Here is a 16,141-nt window from a genome sequence, read left to right on the forward strand (position 1 = left end):
ACTTTATTTTGTACTGTGGCTTAGAATGTTTTGTTTTTTAGCAGTCTTTCATTTCTAAACTTTTCCTTCAACCTGATCAGTTTCAACCATCAATGCACCAACAGAAATCTTTAATAGCAATATTAGACAGTGCAGCTTTTAAGTGTTGCCACATATTTGTTATTAATAGCGCCTGGTTGGTTCAATTTCAAAGTAGAATATCTATATCTATATCTATATCGATATAGATATAGAGATAGAGATAGAGATATATATATATATATATATATAGATATATCTATATCTATAGATATAGATATATATGATATATATCTATAGATATCTATAGATATCTATAGATATAGATATAGATATATATGATATATATATATATATCATATATATGATATATATATATATATATGATATATATATATATGATATATATATATATATATATGATATATATATATATGATATATATATATATATATATATATATATATATATATATATATATATATATATATATATATTAGATATTCTACTTTGAAATTGAACCAACCAGGCGCTATTAATAACAAATATGTGGCAACACTTAAAAGCTGCACTGTCTAATATTGCTATTAAATATATATATTCTACTTTGAAATTGAAATATATATTTGAAATATATATATATATCTATACATATATATATCAGCCAGGCCCTCATGTATTTTGCAGCATTTTCCAGTTTTATAGATTGCATCATTATTGAGACACAGTGTATATGAAAGACCAGTATACTGTATATTAATAATCACTGCAATAATTAAATACAGGAGTCTTTATTCAGTCAAGGTTTGCAGTGTTAATCAAAGTTCCATTGGCAGATGGACTTTAACACCAGCCTGAAAACATTTAATTTCTCGCCCCCAAAACAGTTCAGGTCTCAGACAAGCAGCCTTGTTGAGAAACTTGACAGGCAACACTCTGTTTATGTATTGAATATTGTACATAGAACTGAATGTTACAGTATTTTCTTTAAAGCCAGCATTGAAAGTCCCACTGCTCTGTCAAAAATGTACATGTTGAAGCACACAATCAGGGTTCCAGGATTGAGACTCATTTTTAACTCAATTTGCATCGTTTGTGATTTCGTCTGCTTTGAGAACTCGATGTAAAAGGTCAAACATTCTTGGGGTTGCTATTATGTGGCCGATGGTTTTGGCCAGCGATCCCTCTGAAATGCCCAGAAGCACTGTATACACTACCTTTAACTCTATATTTCTGTCAGCATGTCACTGCAATGTGAGGATACTCCATCCTGAGAGCCTTTTTGTCCTAACAGGGTACCGTTTGTTGTTTTGAGTTTCTTTGACATTCAGCCCCGGATTCCAAAAAAACTGCAGATGCCTTGTGAAACGCATGAAACAGAATGCAAATCTTTTTTTCAAAATATATTCAATTGGATGCAGTACAACGACCAAATGTTCAGCAGATGTGTGAGAGCCAAAGTGTCACAATTTTTTGGAATCAGGGTTTTATTTTAGTTTGTTCATTTCTGCAATATATGTATTATCTGTTATATTCTAAACTGTAGTTAGTTGTTTTAGTCTAACTGGCTTTCAGGTGGTGAACTGTAAGTTTGGCGACAGAAATTTAGTTTGTCTCACAATGTTACCGTATAAACCTGTTTTTTAAATTAAAATCAGTGATTTTTACATACCTTTTTATTTACAATGAGTCCAAATCCCCAATCATACACAGGACAAAGAAATCACAGGATGACGGCATAATCTGAGGGTTAAATATGCTAGCAGCAGCAGTGCTCTGTAATGTTCTGATGAACTCTGACATTCATACGATGAAACGTTGATGAGATTTGAAACAAATCTTATGTAATTAAAAACAAAAAAGCATACTCATGATGTCTTGAAGCGTCTTTCCTGAAACACAAAAGACACAACGCACTCTGTTGTTTTTTAACATTTTATTATAATTTTCCTTGCTTTTCAGGATTTCTAAAATTCCCCTCCTAAACAAGTGAACGCTGATGCAACAGAGTGTAAATGTTGCCCCATGTGTATCTGGGGCTTTAAACCCCCACGGCTGCAGACTGTCCAGATCAACTGGTGCCACAGTCTCCAGTATGAAGTCAGACGGGCTCTGACTTCCTGTCACCGCTGAGGCCCGCAGCCTCTTGGGGAGGCCAGAGTGGGGTCACAACAAAGCAGCACCGAGATCAGTTTGATGGTTTGGGGTGGTGATGGTGATCAAGCTGAATCATGTCGGGTTGGTGACGCGTCAACTAATCCAGTGATACATCCCGTAGTGTAGTACGCCTGAATTGCAGATAATTGAAGTATGGCTCCCACATCAAGTAAGTCATTCCACACGTCATCCACGACACCAACGCCCAAAGAATATAAAAACTCAACGTGCTTTTTTTTTCTCATTTAATTTAGGCTGTCTGATTCATCATTGATGTCTAGCAGTTAATGCATCCATTCTGTAAAACATTGTTAAGACATAAAGCTATATTCATCAACACCAGAACCTCTGCTTGTCCGCGGCTCACAATGATTTCTTTGATCTTTTTCAAGAATAAACCAAATTCATGTAATTTCATTCAGAGCCAGGAAGCATTTTTTTGTCTAAGAAGAACCGTCAGAATCTCTGAGTGGAAGCAACTTCCTTGCTGGCGTTCATTCAACACAGCACAAAGCACTTTGGACGTCATCTTGTAATGAAGACCGACTGCATTTTAAATCAATTGCATACTGAGTTTACACCGCCTTTGATTTCACGCTTTCTCCCCAAAAGATTTCCAGTCCAGTTCGTAAAGTGAGGGTCAGAAGACGAAAAGGTCATGAGACCTGAGGTGTCGGAGGAGAAGTGGTGAGACGGTGATGTCGTCTGTAGCACTTGCTGGAGTTCCAGACCCACGCACAAACTCCAGGCTGGGACAGTATATGTAGTGTGTGGATGTGCAATTTTGGATTTTAATTGTCTCTAACATCCATATCTTTTTGCTTTGTTTTTTAAAAAATATCGACAAAAAAAAAAAAAGAGTCAAGAAATAAACTTTCCTAAAGAGGCGCGGCGGGTCATAGGTTCATACGTAGATGCTCGGGCCGCTTGGCCGCCACGGGATAGGCCTGCTGCTTCATCTGACCCAGGTTGACGCCGGTAGGCTGACGGATGGGGAGAGGGGCCGAGGCCTCAGAGCTCGTTGTGACATCCATCTGCTCTGGTGTGGACAGCTCCATGGCCTGGTCCTGAGGTGACTGGAGGACGCTCGGTCCTCCACCGGGGAGGAGGGGGCTCCGGGCCCAGCAGTCGCCCGCTGAGAACTTGACTGGGCTGGAAAAAGACGTGAAGAGAGGACATTTATTGTCATGTGTCCATTTTAACAGTCTTGCAGAGCCACATTCAGAGATGCATGAAGATTTCAGAAAAAACAGATTTGGAGCTGCAATGATAAATGGATTTACTGTCAACTAATAAACTAATCAGCAACTATTTTTGTTGATCAAAATTCTCTGATTCCAGCTTCATAAATACGAACATTTTCTGGTTTCTTCACTCCTCTCTGACAGTAAACTGAATACTGTTGGGTTCTGGATAAAACAAGACATTTTAAGTCACCTTGAAATTAACATTCTGTGCAGTCTTACTGGGTTCTATCTATTGGTCTGCATGAAAAAGAAAGCCAAAGTTGAACCTTATTACTGACCTGACAACATGTACAACAACATATTGATTATGTGGATTCAATACACCAGAGGATGTTGTTATTAAACATGTAGTGTGGAGGGAAACTTTACAATCTTAAATTCAACACTATATAAAGAGAATTGGTTGCTCAATGAGAAATATCAGGGTTTAAACAAGGACTCACTGTGGAAATATGAGTAGTATTTAGACATGTTTGTCTCCATGTGCCAGCTGCAGATGACGTACCTGAGAGGTGTTCTCGGGCTGCCCATGATCCGTCGAGGGGAGCGGATTTTTGGCTCAAACGAGAATCTTTCTTTGATGTTTTCCAGTACTGATGGAGCGACGTATGTGAATCCCTACAAGAACAAAGACATCGGAGACACAACAGAGGCACGGTTGGTGAGCGGACACAGATGGGAGGCAGGTCGTGGGAAGAGCAAGAACAAGGAAGAAATGATTGATTGACCGGGCTCAGGAGCAGCAGCGCGGATCCAGATCTAACAGAGCTCCACCTGATGTGGTTTCTTGTTATCATTTTCTTTGTTAGTTGTCTTGTAAACTGAGCCAGTCTGAAACCTGTGGTGCATTTAAGTGCAGGTAACTTCACCTATTAATGTTTACAGTTTCCTCACAATAAAAGCTGAGCTACGCACAGATAAACCGACATTTTCAAATCTTCTTAACATTTTCTCCTATTCAAAAGAATGTTGAACCACCTTTTACTTATTTACTTTTTTTTTTTTTTTTTTTTAAAGAAAATCATCTTCGTCTACTGTTAACAAATGATGAGTATGTAAACTCAAAAACAATATCTTGAAAGTTTTTGGGTGTTTCCTTAACATACTAAACATGGTTCCATATTCCAAATAGTTTCCAGACTCAACAAAACAAACAAAAGATGAGGAATTGTAGCCTGAGAGGTTACCAGGAAGGCTTGATTGGCACTCTCGCTGAGCGTCGAGTCATCGGGACTGTCGACTGGTGTCTGACTGGTGAACTTCGAGTCAAACTGACTCACGTCTTCGGCTGATTGCTGCGAAGATAGACGGGAGGGCAAACACAGGTGAGGAGGGAGCGGCAACGTGAGAAGACGTGTCGACACACAACACTGTCACATGAGAAGACCCGAGTTCAATCCCTCAAGCACGTTCCGTTGGTTCAACCCGATCTTTTGAACCGACAGTGATCTTCCCTGTGGTCCGCTCCTCTGATACTCACCAGGAAAGGTTTGAAGGGAGGCTCCACTTTCCGAGCCAGCAAATCCTCCCAGTTGATGTGTCGAAAGAAGGGATGAGCCTAGAAAATATCAGAGTGTTGCTATAAAGAACATTGCTTCTCAGTCTGGAAAGACTTAAACAAACTGGCAGTCATGCAGCCATGGATCTCTCCAGTGCAAAATACAGGGTTTTTTGGGCCAAGGCCTCTGCATATTAGAGTCTCTGGATGTTTTCTTGAACCAAAGCCAGGCCAATTATAGTCTCTGTAACTATGTATGATCTGCAGCGGTGCAGGCAGAGTGTATTTTCTGAAACAATCTACATATATTACCCACGCTCCTTAGGGGATGTGAATTTCTGCATTTGATATAAAAGCAGCATATTGCTGTTTAGAGGTCAGCAGTAGAGCCGGTGTGTCTGCCTTCTCACCTGCACCTCCGTGGCGTCCCCTGCGCCCGCCCCCAGTCGCGACGAAGCGTTTCTCTTCAGCAGCTGCACAACCATCAGTCACACGTCAGAAGAATACTTGCACAACACCTCCATGCTTGTTATGGATAAACACAGGTAGTGTGAACTTCAAACAACCAGCACGTACCCGTTTCAGGAGATCTCTAGCTTCTTGTGTGAGGTAGGGCGGCAGGCTGAGCTTACACTTCAGGATCTTGTCAATCGTCTTTTTCCGGTTCTCGCCGGTGAACGGCGGCTAAAGGGAGGGGAGGAAGGGGTTACTCGAACATTTCCGATTACGATTCGTATTTCATAACGTTGCTTTTAATGAGAGTGAAGCAGAAATCTTAACTGACCGCTCCTGTGAGCATGTCGTACATCAGGGCACCCAGACTCCACCAGTCCACGGCTCTGTTGTGTCCGCTTCGCATCAAGATCTCTGGGGCCCTGCAACGACATCAGGCCGCGTTTCTCACTAATGAACTCCAGTTTAATGAGCGGGCGTACGAGGTGGAACGTGAGAGAGCTCGACTTACATGTATTCGATGGTGCCGCAGAATGTGTGGGTGACCGTGCCGTCGTGAATCGACTCTTTGCAAAGACCGAAGTCTGTCAACTTTACATGGCCTGGAAGGAAGTCACACATATTCACATGCAGTCACTTACAATCCTCGTCATACGTCTGCATTTAAACTTTATTTACTCACACACTGTTTATTTATCATGTCTAATGAAAGCACACACCTTGGCTGTTGAGCATGATGTTCTCAGGCTTTAGGTCTCTGTAGATGATGCCCTTCTGGTGCAGGTGGCCCAGAGCCATGGAGATCTCTGCCAGGTAGAAACTAGAGAAAGAAAAACAAAGAAAACATCTCACTGAATACAAACAACTTCAGGCCAGAGAAACTACTCCTAAATAAGGATCCACCAGTCTGGTACGCATGTGGTATGAATATACAATATGTCTGTAACAGTTCAGTCCACGGTTAGGTTGATTATACTGGTGAGCTTTGACTTGTCATAAAGCATGAAGCATATTACCTGCAGTTCAGAGTTAAACTGTGTTTGAGCTAATCACAAATGAGTACTTTCCGACGACCTAGGCAGTCTTGCCAACGTGTCGGTGCATCAGTGCTCACCAGGCTGTGTCCTCCATGAAGATGCCCTCCCTCTCCAGCTGCATGAACAGTTCTCCTCCTGCACAGGTGAACACATGTTTATTAGAGGTATGCCAAAATATCGATACTACGATATATCGCATATTTCGTCTTGAGGTACGTTATCGATACACTGGTGCCAAATATCGATATTTAAAAAATGTTTGGCCCACCACCACCACCCCTCTTCGGAGGACAGCTTTATCTTTATTCAAACATAGGTATACAACCAAATAAAAAAAATGGTTTAAGTAGCTCTGAAACCCACACATATAGATATTTAATGATAGTTGTAGTCAGTGTGTGTTAAGAAGAGACACTGTGCAATATAGTCTTTGTTTACTTGGTTGTCATTCATGTGAAACTGATTGACAATGTTTTGTAATTCCTGTGAAATGGATTCAGTGCAGTCAATAAATTCTGAATTTCTTCAGTGACACAGATATTGTGATGTATCGTGGATGAAATACCTTGCAATATATCGATTATCGCAGAATCGCTGTATCGTGACATTATCGTTATCGTGGGCAAAATATCGTGATAGTATCGTATCGCGAGGTACCTGGTGATACCCAGCCCTAATGTTTATGCCGTTAACGTGGGTGACACACACGAAGAACACAACCGTCTCCAAAGGTTTATACATGATGATAAAACAATAAAGCATTTCACACTAACATTCGCATTCAATGTGCGTATGTGTGTGTGTGCGTGTGTGTGTGTGTCCATCATCTTGTACTGACCACTCAGGTACTCCAGGATGAGATACAGCTTCCCTCCTGTCTGGAAGGCGTAGATGAGATCAACAATGAAGGGATGCTTCACTTCTTCCAGGATGTTCCTCTCTGCCTTGGTGTGGGCCGTGTCCTTGGCATTGCGTACAATCATAGCCTGGTGGCATATCAACATTAGTCAACGTCCAGTGCTGCTGGGACCAGTGACAACCGTGAAATTCTCAAATTCTACATGTCACAGCCTTACGAGCTGCTAATAGAGGGAAGTGCTCCACTGTATAACTCCCGACTGTGCTTTAAAAGATACTGTATATATTTGGATTACAGTTCTCCAGAGTATAATAATGTCAGGAGCACAATTGTGCGCAGCCAGTCCCTTCTGTTCCTCTCCACACTCTCCCTCTCCTCTCTGCTGCTCCTGCTCCTGTTTATGTTTGCTAACCACTTCTGTCAGAGAGCTAAAGAGCCGCCTGTCAGCAGCAACACTGTTGTCTCAGCTTCGGGTGAGAACTGCGACAACAGATGGAGCTCAAGCAGGCGGATCGCGGCTGTGACGAGCCCTCCCATTACCCGCCTGCTGACCGAGAAGTCGCTCTTGACCCTCCCCGTTCGTCGAGATTAGAAGTTTTATCTTGCTTGCTTTTGTTAGCTTTACTAGACAACAGACTCAATATCAACAACGTGTCATCCACTACGGCAAAGCTAGTCTGCCTGCTGGCTGTTAATTCTGCTGTGTAATCTGGCGCTGTGTTTATCAAGCATCTCAGAATCAATGCGGTTGTTTATGAGCACTCACACATGCACGCAGCAAGGAATCAAAGTTCATAGGAGGGAAAATGACGTGACTGGTATATGGCACTCGTATATATACTGTATGGGATCATAAATATGTAAATCAATAATGTCTTCCTGCGGTTTTTAAATGTCTTCTCTTATCACCATCCACCCGCTGGGAACTCCTAACAGGTGGGAGCAGTTCTGCAGCTCTCTGGAAATGACATGACTGATGTCCTTGGTTCAGTTTGCTGATAGGACCGCATACGTATCACTCTGAGAATTTGGGGCAAGTCGGGACTTATTTTGCACTCTGAGATGCTTCATAAACAGGGGGCCCGTGCCTACAGGGGTTTATCAAAGCTGTGCTGCACGTAAACTCTCGCTACTTTGCAGCTGAAGAACCATAACGACAGGCTGTCTGGCATGTCTTTAGCGGGTCACTGGGGTCATTTTAGCCGATCGAGCAGAAGCAGCGTGAGCATCAAGCAGAATCTAACGGGCTGAGGCAGAGAGTTTTGTGTGCCAATGCTGCAGCAGCGAGAGATGGCAACCTACCAACTAGCAGTGAAATCTTACCCCACCGCCGGCTTCAAGGACAGCCAATATTTGCAGACAGAGGCACCATAATGTTTATTTGTAATAACAAGCGTGCAATCATTATGTCCACAGGATACTGACTGAGAGCAGCTGTACATCACTCGAAATTGAAGTGATAAAAGCAGGATTGTGTTTCATGATGACGAAGGTGAAATATAAAAAGTACCTTTTTCAAAACTTTCATGGCAAATATTTTGCCCGCTGCTGCGCCGACGACTTTTTTGACCTGGAAAACCTGCACGGAGGAGAAAATAATTCAAATATTTAAAAATAATCACGTCCGCAGTCGAAGGAATGAGAGTCGAAATAATTCAGTGCATCACATTATAGAGGGAATATGATCCAGAGTGTGAAGTGCCCTTTCTCATGAGCCACAGGTACCTTTCCATAGCCGCCTTTCCCCAGGACTCGCAGTAGCTCGAAGCACTCCGGTCTGATGTTCTCCGTCCCCTGATTGACGTTGTCCTCCGATATCTCGATCTTCTCACAGTCGTCCATGTTGCTGCAGAGGCAACATCTGATGCTTATTGGTGCTCTCACACTCGTTTTTTCATCGATTCAATTGCAAAAAAAAAAAAAAAATGGTATATGAACACAAGCACAGGTGTTGAATACTTACAACTCAAATCCACTGCACTGGTCCATGATATCACTGAGTTGAACCTGGAAGAAAAAGTAGAAAGTCAAAAGTTATTAACCGTTTTTTGTTCCACCAATGAACTGGAGAAGAACTTGGCTCAGAACATTCACATGACATCAGAGATTATAGTTGTATTTATTGACTTTTCATTTCCATTTTAACTTTATCAGGAAACTTCTGCATTTCCCTTTGTTTTTAGTGTTTAAAAACTTCTACTTTGCTAAGTTGATGCAAAGCACAACACATGACATCCTATACAAATAAACTGCTATAAGCACGATAATGAGGGCAATTAAATAAAGAATCATGCTCTTGTTCAAATCTAAATATATAAGATTTGAGATATATATATAAATATATAATTGAGATAGCCATATTATAACTGCTTTCATTTAGATCAGCAACCACTAATTGTTTGATGATCAACAGGAAATTAATTAGCAGCCATTTAAATATGCAGTTATCAAAGTTTCGTGTTCCAGCTACTCCTGACTGAGGATTTGCTGCTTTTCTCTGTACTGAGATCACGGTTAACAGAATATTTTTGTGTTTTCCGGAAACAAAACAGGTCATTTGAAGGCATCATTGCTGATCCGGGAAACTGTGAAGGGCATTTATTTTTCTTTATTCTCTCATTTCATAGGCCAAACAACTAATCACTTCACAGAGACAACGCCAGGTGAACCAATAATGAAAACAATCTTTAGTAACATCTTAACTTGCATTATATCCTACTGTACAATAAGTTTAGCCAACAAATGTGCCTGTTTACCAAGGGTTCACAGTCACACAGACGCTGTGATGTGACACTAACAAACAAGCGCTGCAGTGATGAAAGAGTTGGCCAATCCATGAACATCAACATGGGGCAAGATATTTAGCAAGACCTGTCTATCTTAATGAATCACATGTATGTGCACACAATTACTGTACTTTGCACTGTATATGCTCTTCAGTCACTGCACTAGTCCTTTAACAGCAGGTGATCATGTTTTGGTGTGATAAGAGCCTCTGACACGTGCATAAAGCAGTTTTTACACAATATCTGAGTGGTTATTACTCTGTGGTGGCTGTAAATGGTGTTGTGCGGTTGTATTTTAGACTCGATGGGATCAAGCACTCTGTAACAGGCTTGCCAGAATAAACTGTTGCACACCGAGCCACATTTATCACTGCAGCACCTTTGGCCAAGTAAGGCTCTGCTTGCTCAACTCCAACATGACAGCGATGGTTTTTAACCGTGACAGCGCTAACGACGCATGCATTTCATCTCAACCCATCGCTACTGCGAATATAAAGACAGAAGAGGTGACAGCTCTGTCATGATCGCTGTCAAGCTAACGGCGGCCAGCTAGCATTAGCCCTTTGCTAACGGTGTTTGACAAGGCCCGGGAGCCCCGGCTGCAGGAGCAGGCCCGCGGTGGCTGGCAGGCTTCCATGCTAACAGCTAGCCGCTGTGCATCAAGAGTTTCTGCTGTCACAACTCTCGCGGTTACGTTTCAACATCTCCCGTACCTCCTCGTTCTCATCGTCGGAGACATTCTCCTCCGGCTGGTCCAAATCTATGTCAAACACTGCAGCCATGGCAGCGCTTCGCTTGGATCGCTCTGTCACAGACCGCAAGAATAGCAGGCGTCCCCCACCTCATGGACAATCACACACCGCCGCCATAACCGGCTACTACACTGAGCATGCGCACTGCAACGCTCAACAAAAGGGGCGGTAACCAGAAAAAAAAAATATGGAGCGGGGCAGCCTGTAGAGGAGGGGAGACGGGAGAAAAGATGGAGCAGCAGCTTGTAGAGGAGGGGAGACGGGAGAAAAGATGGAGCAGTGGCCTGTAGAGGAGGGGAGACGGGAGAAAAGATGGAGCAGCGGCCTGTAGAGGAGGGGAGACGGGTGAAAGAGATGGAGCAGCGGCCTGTAGAGGAGGGGAGAGAGGTGAAAGAGATGGAGCAGCGGCCTGTAGAGGAGGGGAGACGGGTGAAAGCGATGGAGCAGCGGCCTGTAGAGGAGGGGAGACGGGTGAAAGCGATGGAGCAGCGGCCTGTAGAGGAGGGGAGACGGGTGAAAGAGATGGAGCAGCAGCCTGTAGAGGAGGGGAGACGGGAGAAAGAGATGGAGCAGCAGCCTGTAGAGGAGGGGAGACGGGAGAAAGAGATGGAGCAGCAGCCTGTAGAGGAGGGGAGAGAGGTGAAAGAGATGGAGCAGCGGCCTGTAGAGGAGGGGAGACAGGTGAAAGAGATGGAGCAGCAGCCTGTAGAGGAGGGGAGAGAGGTGAAAGAGATGGAGCAGCGGCCTGTAGAGGAGGGGAGACAGGTAAAAGAGATGGAGCAGCCTGTAGAGGAGGGGAGACAGGTGAAAGAGATGGAGCAGCCTGTAGAGGAGGGGAGACAGGTGAAAGAGATGGAGCAGCAGCCTGTAGAGGAGGGGAGACAGGTAAAAGAGATGGAGCAGCCTGTAGAGGAGGGGAGACAGGTGAAAGAGATGGAGCAGCCTGTAGAGGAGGGGAGACAGGTGAAAGAGATGGAGCAGCAGCCTGTAGAGGAGGGGAGACAGGTAAAAGAGATGGAGCAGCCTGTAGAGGAGGGGAGACAGGTGAAAGAGATGGAGCAGCGGCGTGTAGAGGAGGGGAGACAGGAAAGAACAAAAAGAAAGAAGGAAAGAAAGGACAGCGACATAAGGACAGTTAGACTGTTACCAAACCAACCAGCACAGGGGGGGAAACCACTCTGGATTAGGGTTACCCCCCCCCCCCCCCCCCAAAAAAAAAACCACACACACCATAGTTTGGTATCAATGAGGTGCTCTTATCAGAAATATTTCACTGTTTCACTGTCTCTGAGGCTGTAAGAACTGAGACGGTTCATCTTAAAGAGGCTGCAACAATCCAAAATAAAATAAACATATCGATTGATTAGATACTTTATTCTAACTTATTTTACTCACATCAGCCCCTGAAGGCCTCACTGGAGGGAGGAAGGTCTGTTTTCACATCTAGTCAGTTCAGTGTTAACCAGAGGCGGTTCTAGGGGGGGGCCAACAGGGGCCAGTGCCCCCGTAACTCGGAGTCTGGACCCCTCTGTGGCCCCCCTGACAGGGAGTCTGCATCAATAATACATTGACAGATTTTTTGCAATTATTTTGTTCTGAAGGGAAAGGCAGAAATAAAGTGTCTCTGCAGTTTACTACCCAATCAAAATTGCTGAAATTGTAAACACTGCTTTGTCTGAATGAGGGATTTATCCTTTTTTCCGGGTTGTATGTGACCCCTAACAAAAAAGCCGGCCCCGACCTGGCCCCCCTATTAAAACTGGTCTAGAACCGCCACTGGTGTTAACCTCATCTTGATTGTTCTCCCTCGCTCACACACGGACACAAATAGACAAAGATTGGCACTTTTCATCGGGCCATTAAGTTGTTTCTGAAGTACCAGCTCAGTCCCACTGACAGCACACGGCGCAGTGTTTACATTCCCTCTGTGGAGCCCCTGAACTCATTGATGGGATCAACACCCTAGACTGCCCGACCACAACATTCCCACTGTCTGAGACGTTCCCCCAGTGTCCATACAGAGACACAATGCACAACACATGGACAGCAGTGTTTCATTCGCCAACTTCCTCTCTCACTCTCTGACTCTCTTCCAGGTGTGATGGCGTCAGACTCCGGGCTGGGAGCACAACTACGGAACCCAAGTTGGAAATCCCAAATTGACCCACTCAAATAGAGTGAACAATGAATCCTGGGTAACAGTCAACAGCTGACACACTATTCCATCCTGCAAGCTTTGATCCACCCTCACTGATCTGCATTTCCACACAACAACAAGCTGTGAAAGGATATAACCTTGATGATGAAACATCACTGCTGAGGAAGTGGCTGGATCACTACGCACCCACTTGGCATCCTGTGCGGTCTGCCTTTATTATTCTCATGAACCAACAACAGCGCACACAAATGAAATGTTCAACAGACTGTAAAAACACGATTGTTGGTCCTATTTTGGATTGTTTAGATCTTTCTGTTGCCATCCACATTAAAAGGCACAATGTAGTTTTGGAGGAGAAATTCAAACTCAGAATTTTTATATTTATTATCATTTTTCCGTAGCTAGATAACCAAACTGTTCAGTTTCAAACACTGTTTGAAGCTAGAAAGGTGGCAGACATGCCACATAAACAAAGTAAAACAGTACTAATTTGTTTGTTTAGTTTGTTTAGGCATACAAATATCAGTCACTGAAGATCCCAAAACTACATAATGCACCTTTAAGATTTGACAGTAACTTTAATGTGCTCTGTACATGTCAGACAAATGTGACAATTAAATCAAATCAGTTCAAATCAAAATCAGATTAATGAATATAAAAGGCTATCATCTTCCATTAGATTATTTCAAATCCAGGCCCCTATAAATAGGACCAGCATAATAACACAATTAAAACCAGAATGAATATCATTAGCACCAATAATCCCAAAAATTGTAACTAAAACAAACTGAAGACTTAAAAAAGACATTATACTTCTACTACAACTAATAATAATAATAATAAAATATATTCTAAAGTAGAATATACAATGTAAATTATATACTCTTCGCAAACATGATGCATTCATTCCTTTTTCCTTGTGACTAAAAAATGTTGCATCCATTCAACACGTGAATTTGGGGTTGTGAAGCCATGAAGCGGCAGGCTGTAGCACAGCAGATACGAGTGAAAGAGGCTGAGGTGACTAAGGTGACGAGGCGGGAGCATCTTAATAAGAAACAGGAGAACAGAATGAAGCAAACAGAGGCAAACATGATGAAAGAAGCTGAAAAGAAGATTTTGGTGGAGAAAAAATAGATGGTAACATTTATAGCAGGAAATATAAATGCAGCAACAGAAAGAATTCAAGTAGCACTTAAAGCAGTAATTCCCCATCTGGATGTAAGAGGTACACAATGGGAGGAAATCAGCGTGAACTAGCAAGCCAAGAGAGCACAGCATATTGGTTATTAATACGATTTTAAAGAGTTCATATATAGCCAGAAGGAAAAAACAGACCTGATATACGTCCAGGAGTTGAGGCTGAAGCCAAGGCTGGAGTTTATAATAAAAGGTTATTTGGCAATCAGGCAAGACTGAAAAGAAGGGGCAGGCGAGGGGTGTGTTACCTTTGAGGCCACTGCCTATAAATACTGGGGTTAGAAATGAGGTAGAACATGTAACAATTGGGGTATCTCCACTGTGTATCTATAATGCCATTGTGGATCTATAGGAAACACCTGATAGCCAAGTGTTGGGTTAATCTAAAAGGGTCGTAAAGAATGTCACCCAACTACGAGGGCTGTACAAATGATAATTGACAAAATAAACTTCAGACCAACTGTGTTGTGACCCATAAGACCAGACTGAACTCTACAAAAGACAAAAAGCAATTTCAGGAATCACAAGGGGCGGGGGCAGCTGGAGCTCAGTGGGTAGAGCTGAGGACTAGTGACCAGAAGGTCGCTGGTTCGAATCCCTGGCTCCCTAGGGCGGGACTGAGCTACATGCCGAAGCATCCTTGAGCAAGATGCTGAACCCCAACACTGCTCCTGATGTGCAGTTGGCACCTTCGTGGCAGCCACTGCCATCAGTAAGGGCCCTGCGATGAGCTGGCAACTCATCCAGGGAGTACCCTGGCCTTTGCCCATAGAGTCACTGGATTTGGCCCCAGTAACCCCCACTCCACCTTGAATAAGGTGGTATAAAAGCGGTAACATCACCCACATGGATAAAGCGGAAGAAAACAAACGAACGTACATATTTTCACAGACCCAATAACAGAGGCTACAGGGGCTGCAGTGGTGATTCCCAGCCACCACATTAGGATTTGCAAAAAAATCATCTGATTATTTGCAGCTGAGTTCATCGCAATTCTGTTATAACTGGAGTGGGAGGAGCAGATAAGAGCAAACAGTGTACTCATCAGCAGTGACTCAGTCTCAGCAATAACCAGGATTAAACAGGATCAAGCAATAAACATCAAGATATACTGTATGAGGTAATGTTAATTATTTCAAGAATTATCAGGAGGGGGAAAAACATAACTTTCACGTGGGTACCAGCACACTCCGGTCTGAAAGGGAGGAATTAAACAATGGTCACAATACTGGGACAGTGCAGCACTTACACAAAAAATTGAAACAAAGTAGGATCAACAACATACAGTGGAGCCGACTGACGGGAACAAGTTATTGTGAGCAGACTAAGGCAACCTGGCAATATACCTTTTTATTATAGGAAAGAAACAGTGGAGCATGTCCTGATCTATTCTCTTGTAGGAATCATGTCAAAGAGAGAGGAGAAATGTCCACCGGCCTAAAGGGACTGGGAAGAACAAGGACAGATGTTAGGGATCTGCTGCGACATGGAGAGACGCTGGAGGGAAGAAGAGTACTGGTGTCAGCCAGAGTTTCTGCTCTTAGTCGTTTCAGTTCGAGTCTATTTTCTAAGAGTAGCATCTCATTATACGCCTGCGTACATCAGTTCCGTATCAAATCAGTGAACTATATGTTGTATACCAATGACAGCAAGTTAAAAAAAGACACATTAGCAAGTAAATGTAATAAAACTATTGCAATATACACCAATATACGACATATGCACCTGAAGACCCATTGATGAATTGAGTCAGAGGGAGGCAGTAATGCCAACTGCATTAAAACACAGAAGAAGAGGAAGAAGAAGAAGAAGAAGAGACTTTTACTTTGAAAGATTTGACAGTTGAGACCGGAAATGGCGTTCCAAGTCTTCATGGCGGCAGACGCTTTCAAAGTACACGACACACGCTGACACTCCCCGGCCACAGTCATGGAACTGTTTACTCTCAGCATGAAATGACCGGTGGACTTCAGACT

General features: G+C 43.1%; 2 protein-coding genes across 4 annotated transcripts; one reads left to right on the forward strand and one right to left on the reverse strand.

Annotated features, from left to right (window-relative positions):
* Window positions 1–1,939: 1,939 nt before the first annotated feature.
* Window positions 1,940–16,118, reverse strand: rps6kb1b (ribosomal protein S6 kinase b, polypeptide 1b). Of its 3 annotated transcripts, none has more exons than XM_030443247.1 (15): window positions 15,991–16,118; window positions 9,233–9,276; window positions 8,995–9,115; window positions 8,780–8,848; window positions 7,249–7,396; window positions 6,488–6,545; window positions 6,093–6,193; window positions 5,885–5,975; window positions 5,705–5,795; window positions 5,497–5,604; window positions 5,331–5,393; window positions 4,903–4,980; window positions 4,610–4,717; window positions 3,928–4,040; window positions 1,940–3,327 (listed from the first exon to the last, which is right to left on the reverse strand). In XM_030443247.1, exons 2-15 carry the CDS (start codon window positions 9,256–9,258, stop codon window positions 3,072–3,074), a joined length of 1,431 nt encoding a protein of 476 aa, XP_030299107.1. In that variant the 5' UTR covers window positions 9,259–9,276; window positions 15,991–16,118; the 3' UTR covers window positions 1,940–3,071. The 3 variants fall into 3 exon arrangements, with proteins under 3 accessions (XP_030299107.1, XP_030299118.1, XP_030299099.1); XM_030443258.1 differs by lacking the exon at window positions 15,991–16,118 and adding an exon at window positions 14,304–14,327; XM_030443239.1 differs by lacking the exon at window positions 15,991–16,118 and adding an exon at window positions 10,769–10,966.
* On the forward strand, window positions 11,013–13,324 carry LOC115597426 (probable serine/threonine-protein kinase kinX). The gene is made up of 2 exons (XM_030443311.1): window positions 11,013–11,812; window positions 12,904–13,324. Exons 1-2 carry the CDS (start codon window positions 11,120–11,122, stop codon window positions 12,907–12,909), a joined length of 699 nt encoding a protein of 232 aa, XP_030299171.1. The 5' UTR covers window positions 11,013–11,119; the 3' UTR covers window positions 12,910–13,324.
* Window positions 16,119–16,141: the final 23 nt, after the last annotated feature.

The sequence above is a fragment of the Sparus aurata genome, chromosome 2 (assembly GCF_900880675.1).
Source record: "Sparus aurata chromosome 2, fSpaAur1.1, whole genome shotgun sequence".
Taxonomy (NCBI): domain Eukaryota; kingdom Metazoa; phylum Chordata; class Actinopteri; order Spariformes; family Sparidae; genus Sparus; species Sparus aurata.

Bases quoted from the DNA above. Each gene is read 5' to 3' on its own strand.
- rps6kb1b (XM_030443239.1), bottom strand. From the start codon at position 10,837: ATGGCTGCAGTGTTTGACATAGATTTGGACCAGCCGGAGGAGAATGTC. The intron at 6,194-6,487 runs GTGAGCACTGAT...TTCTTTCTCTAG, and splicing joins TTCATGGAGGACACAGCCTG to TTTCTACCTGGCAGAGATCT. The intron at 5,796-5,884 runs GTAAGTCGAGCT...ATGTCGTTGCAG, and splicing joins TGCGGCACCATCGAATACAT to GGCCCCAGAGATCTTGATGC.
- LOC115597426 (XM_030443311.1), top strand. From the start codon at position 11,120: ATGGAGCAGCGGCCTGTAGAGGAGGGGAGACGGGTGAAAGAGATGGAG.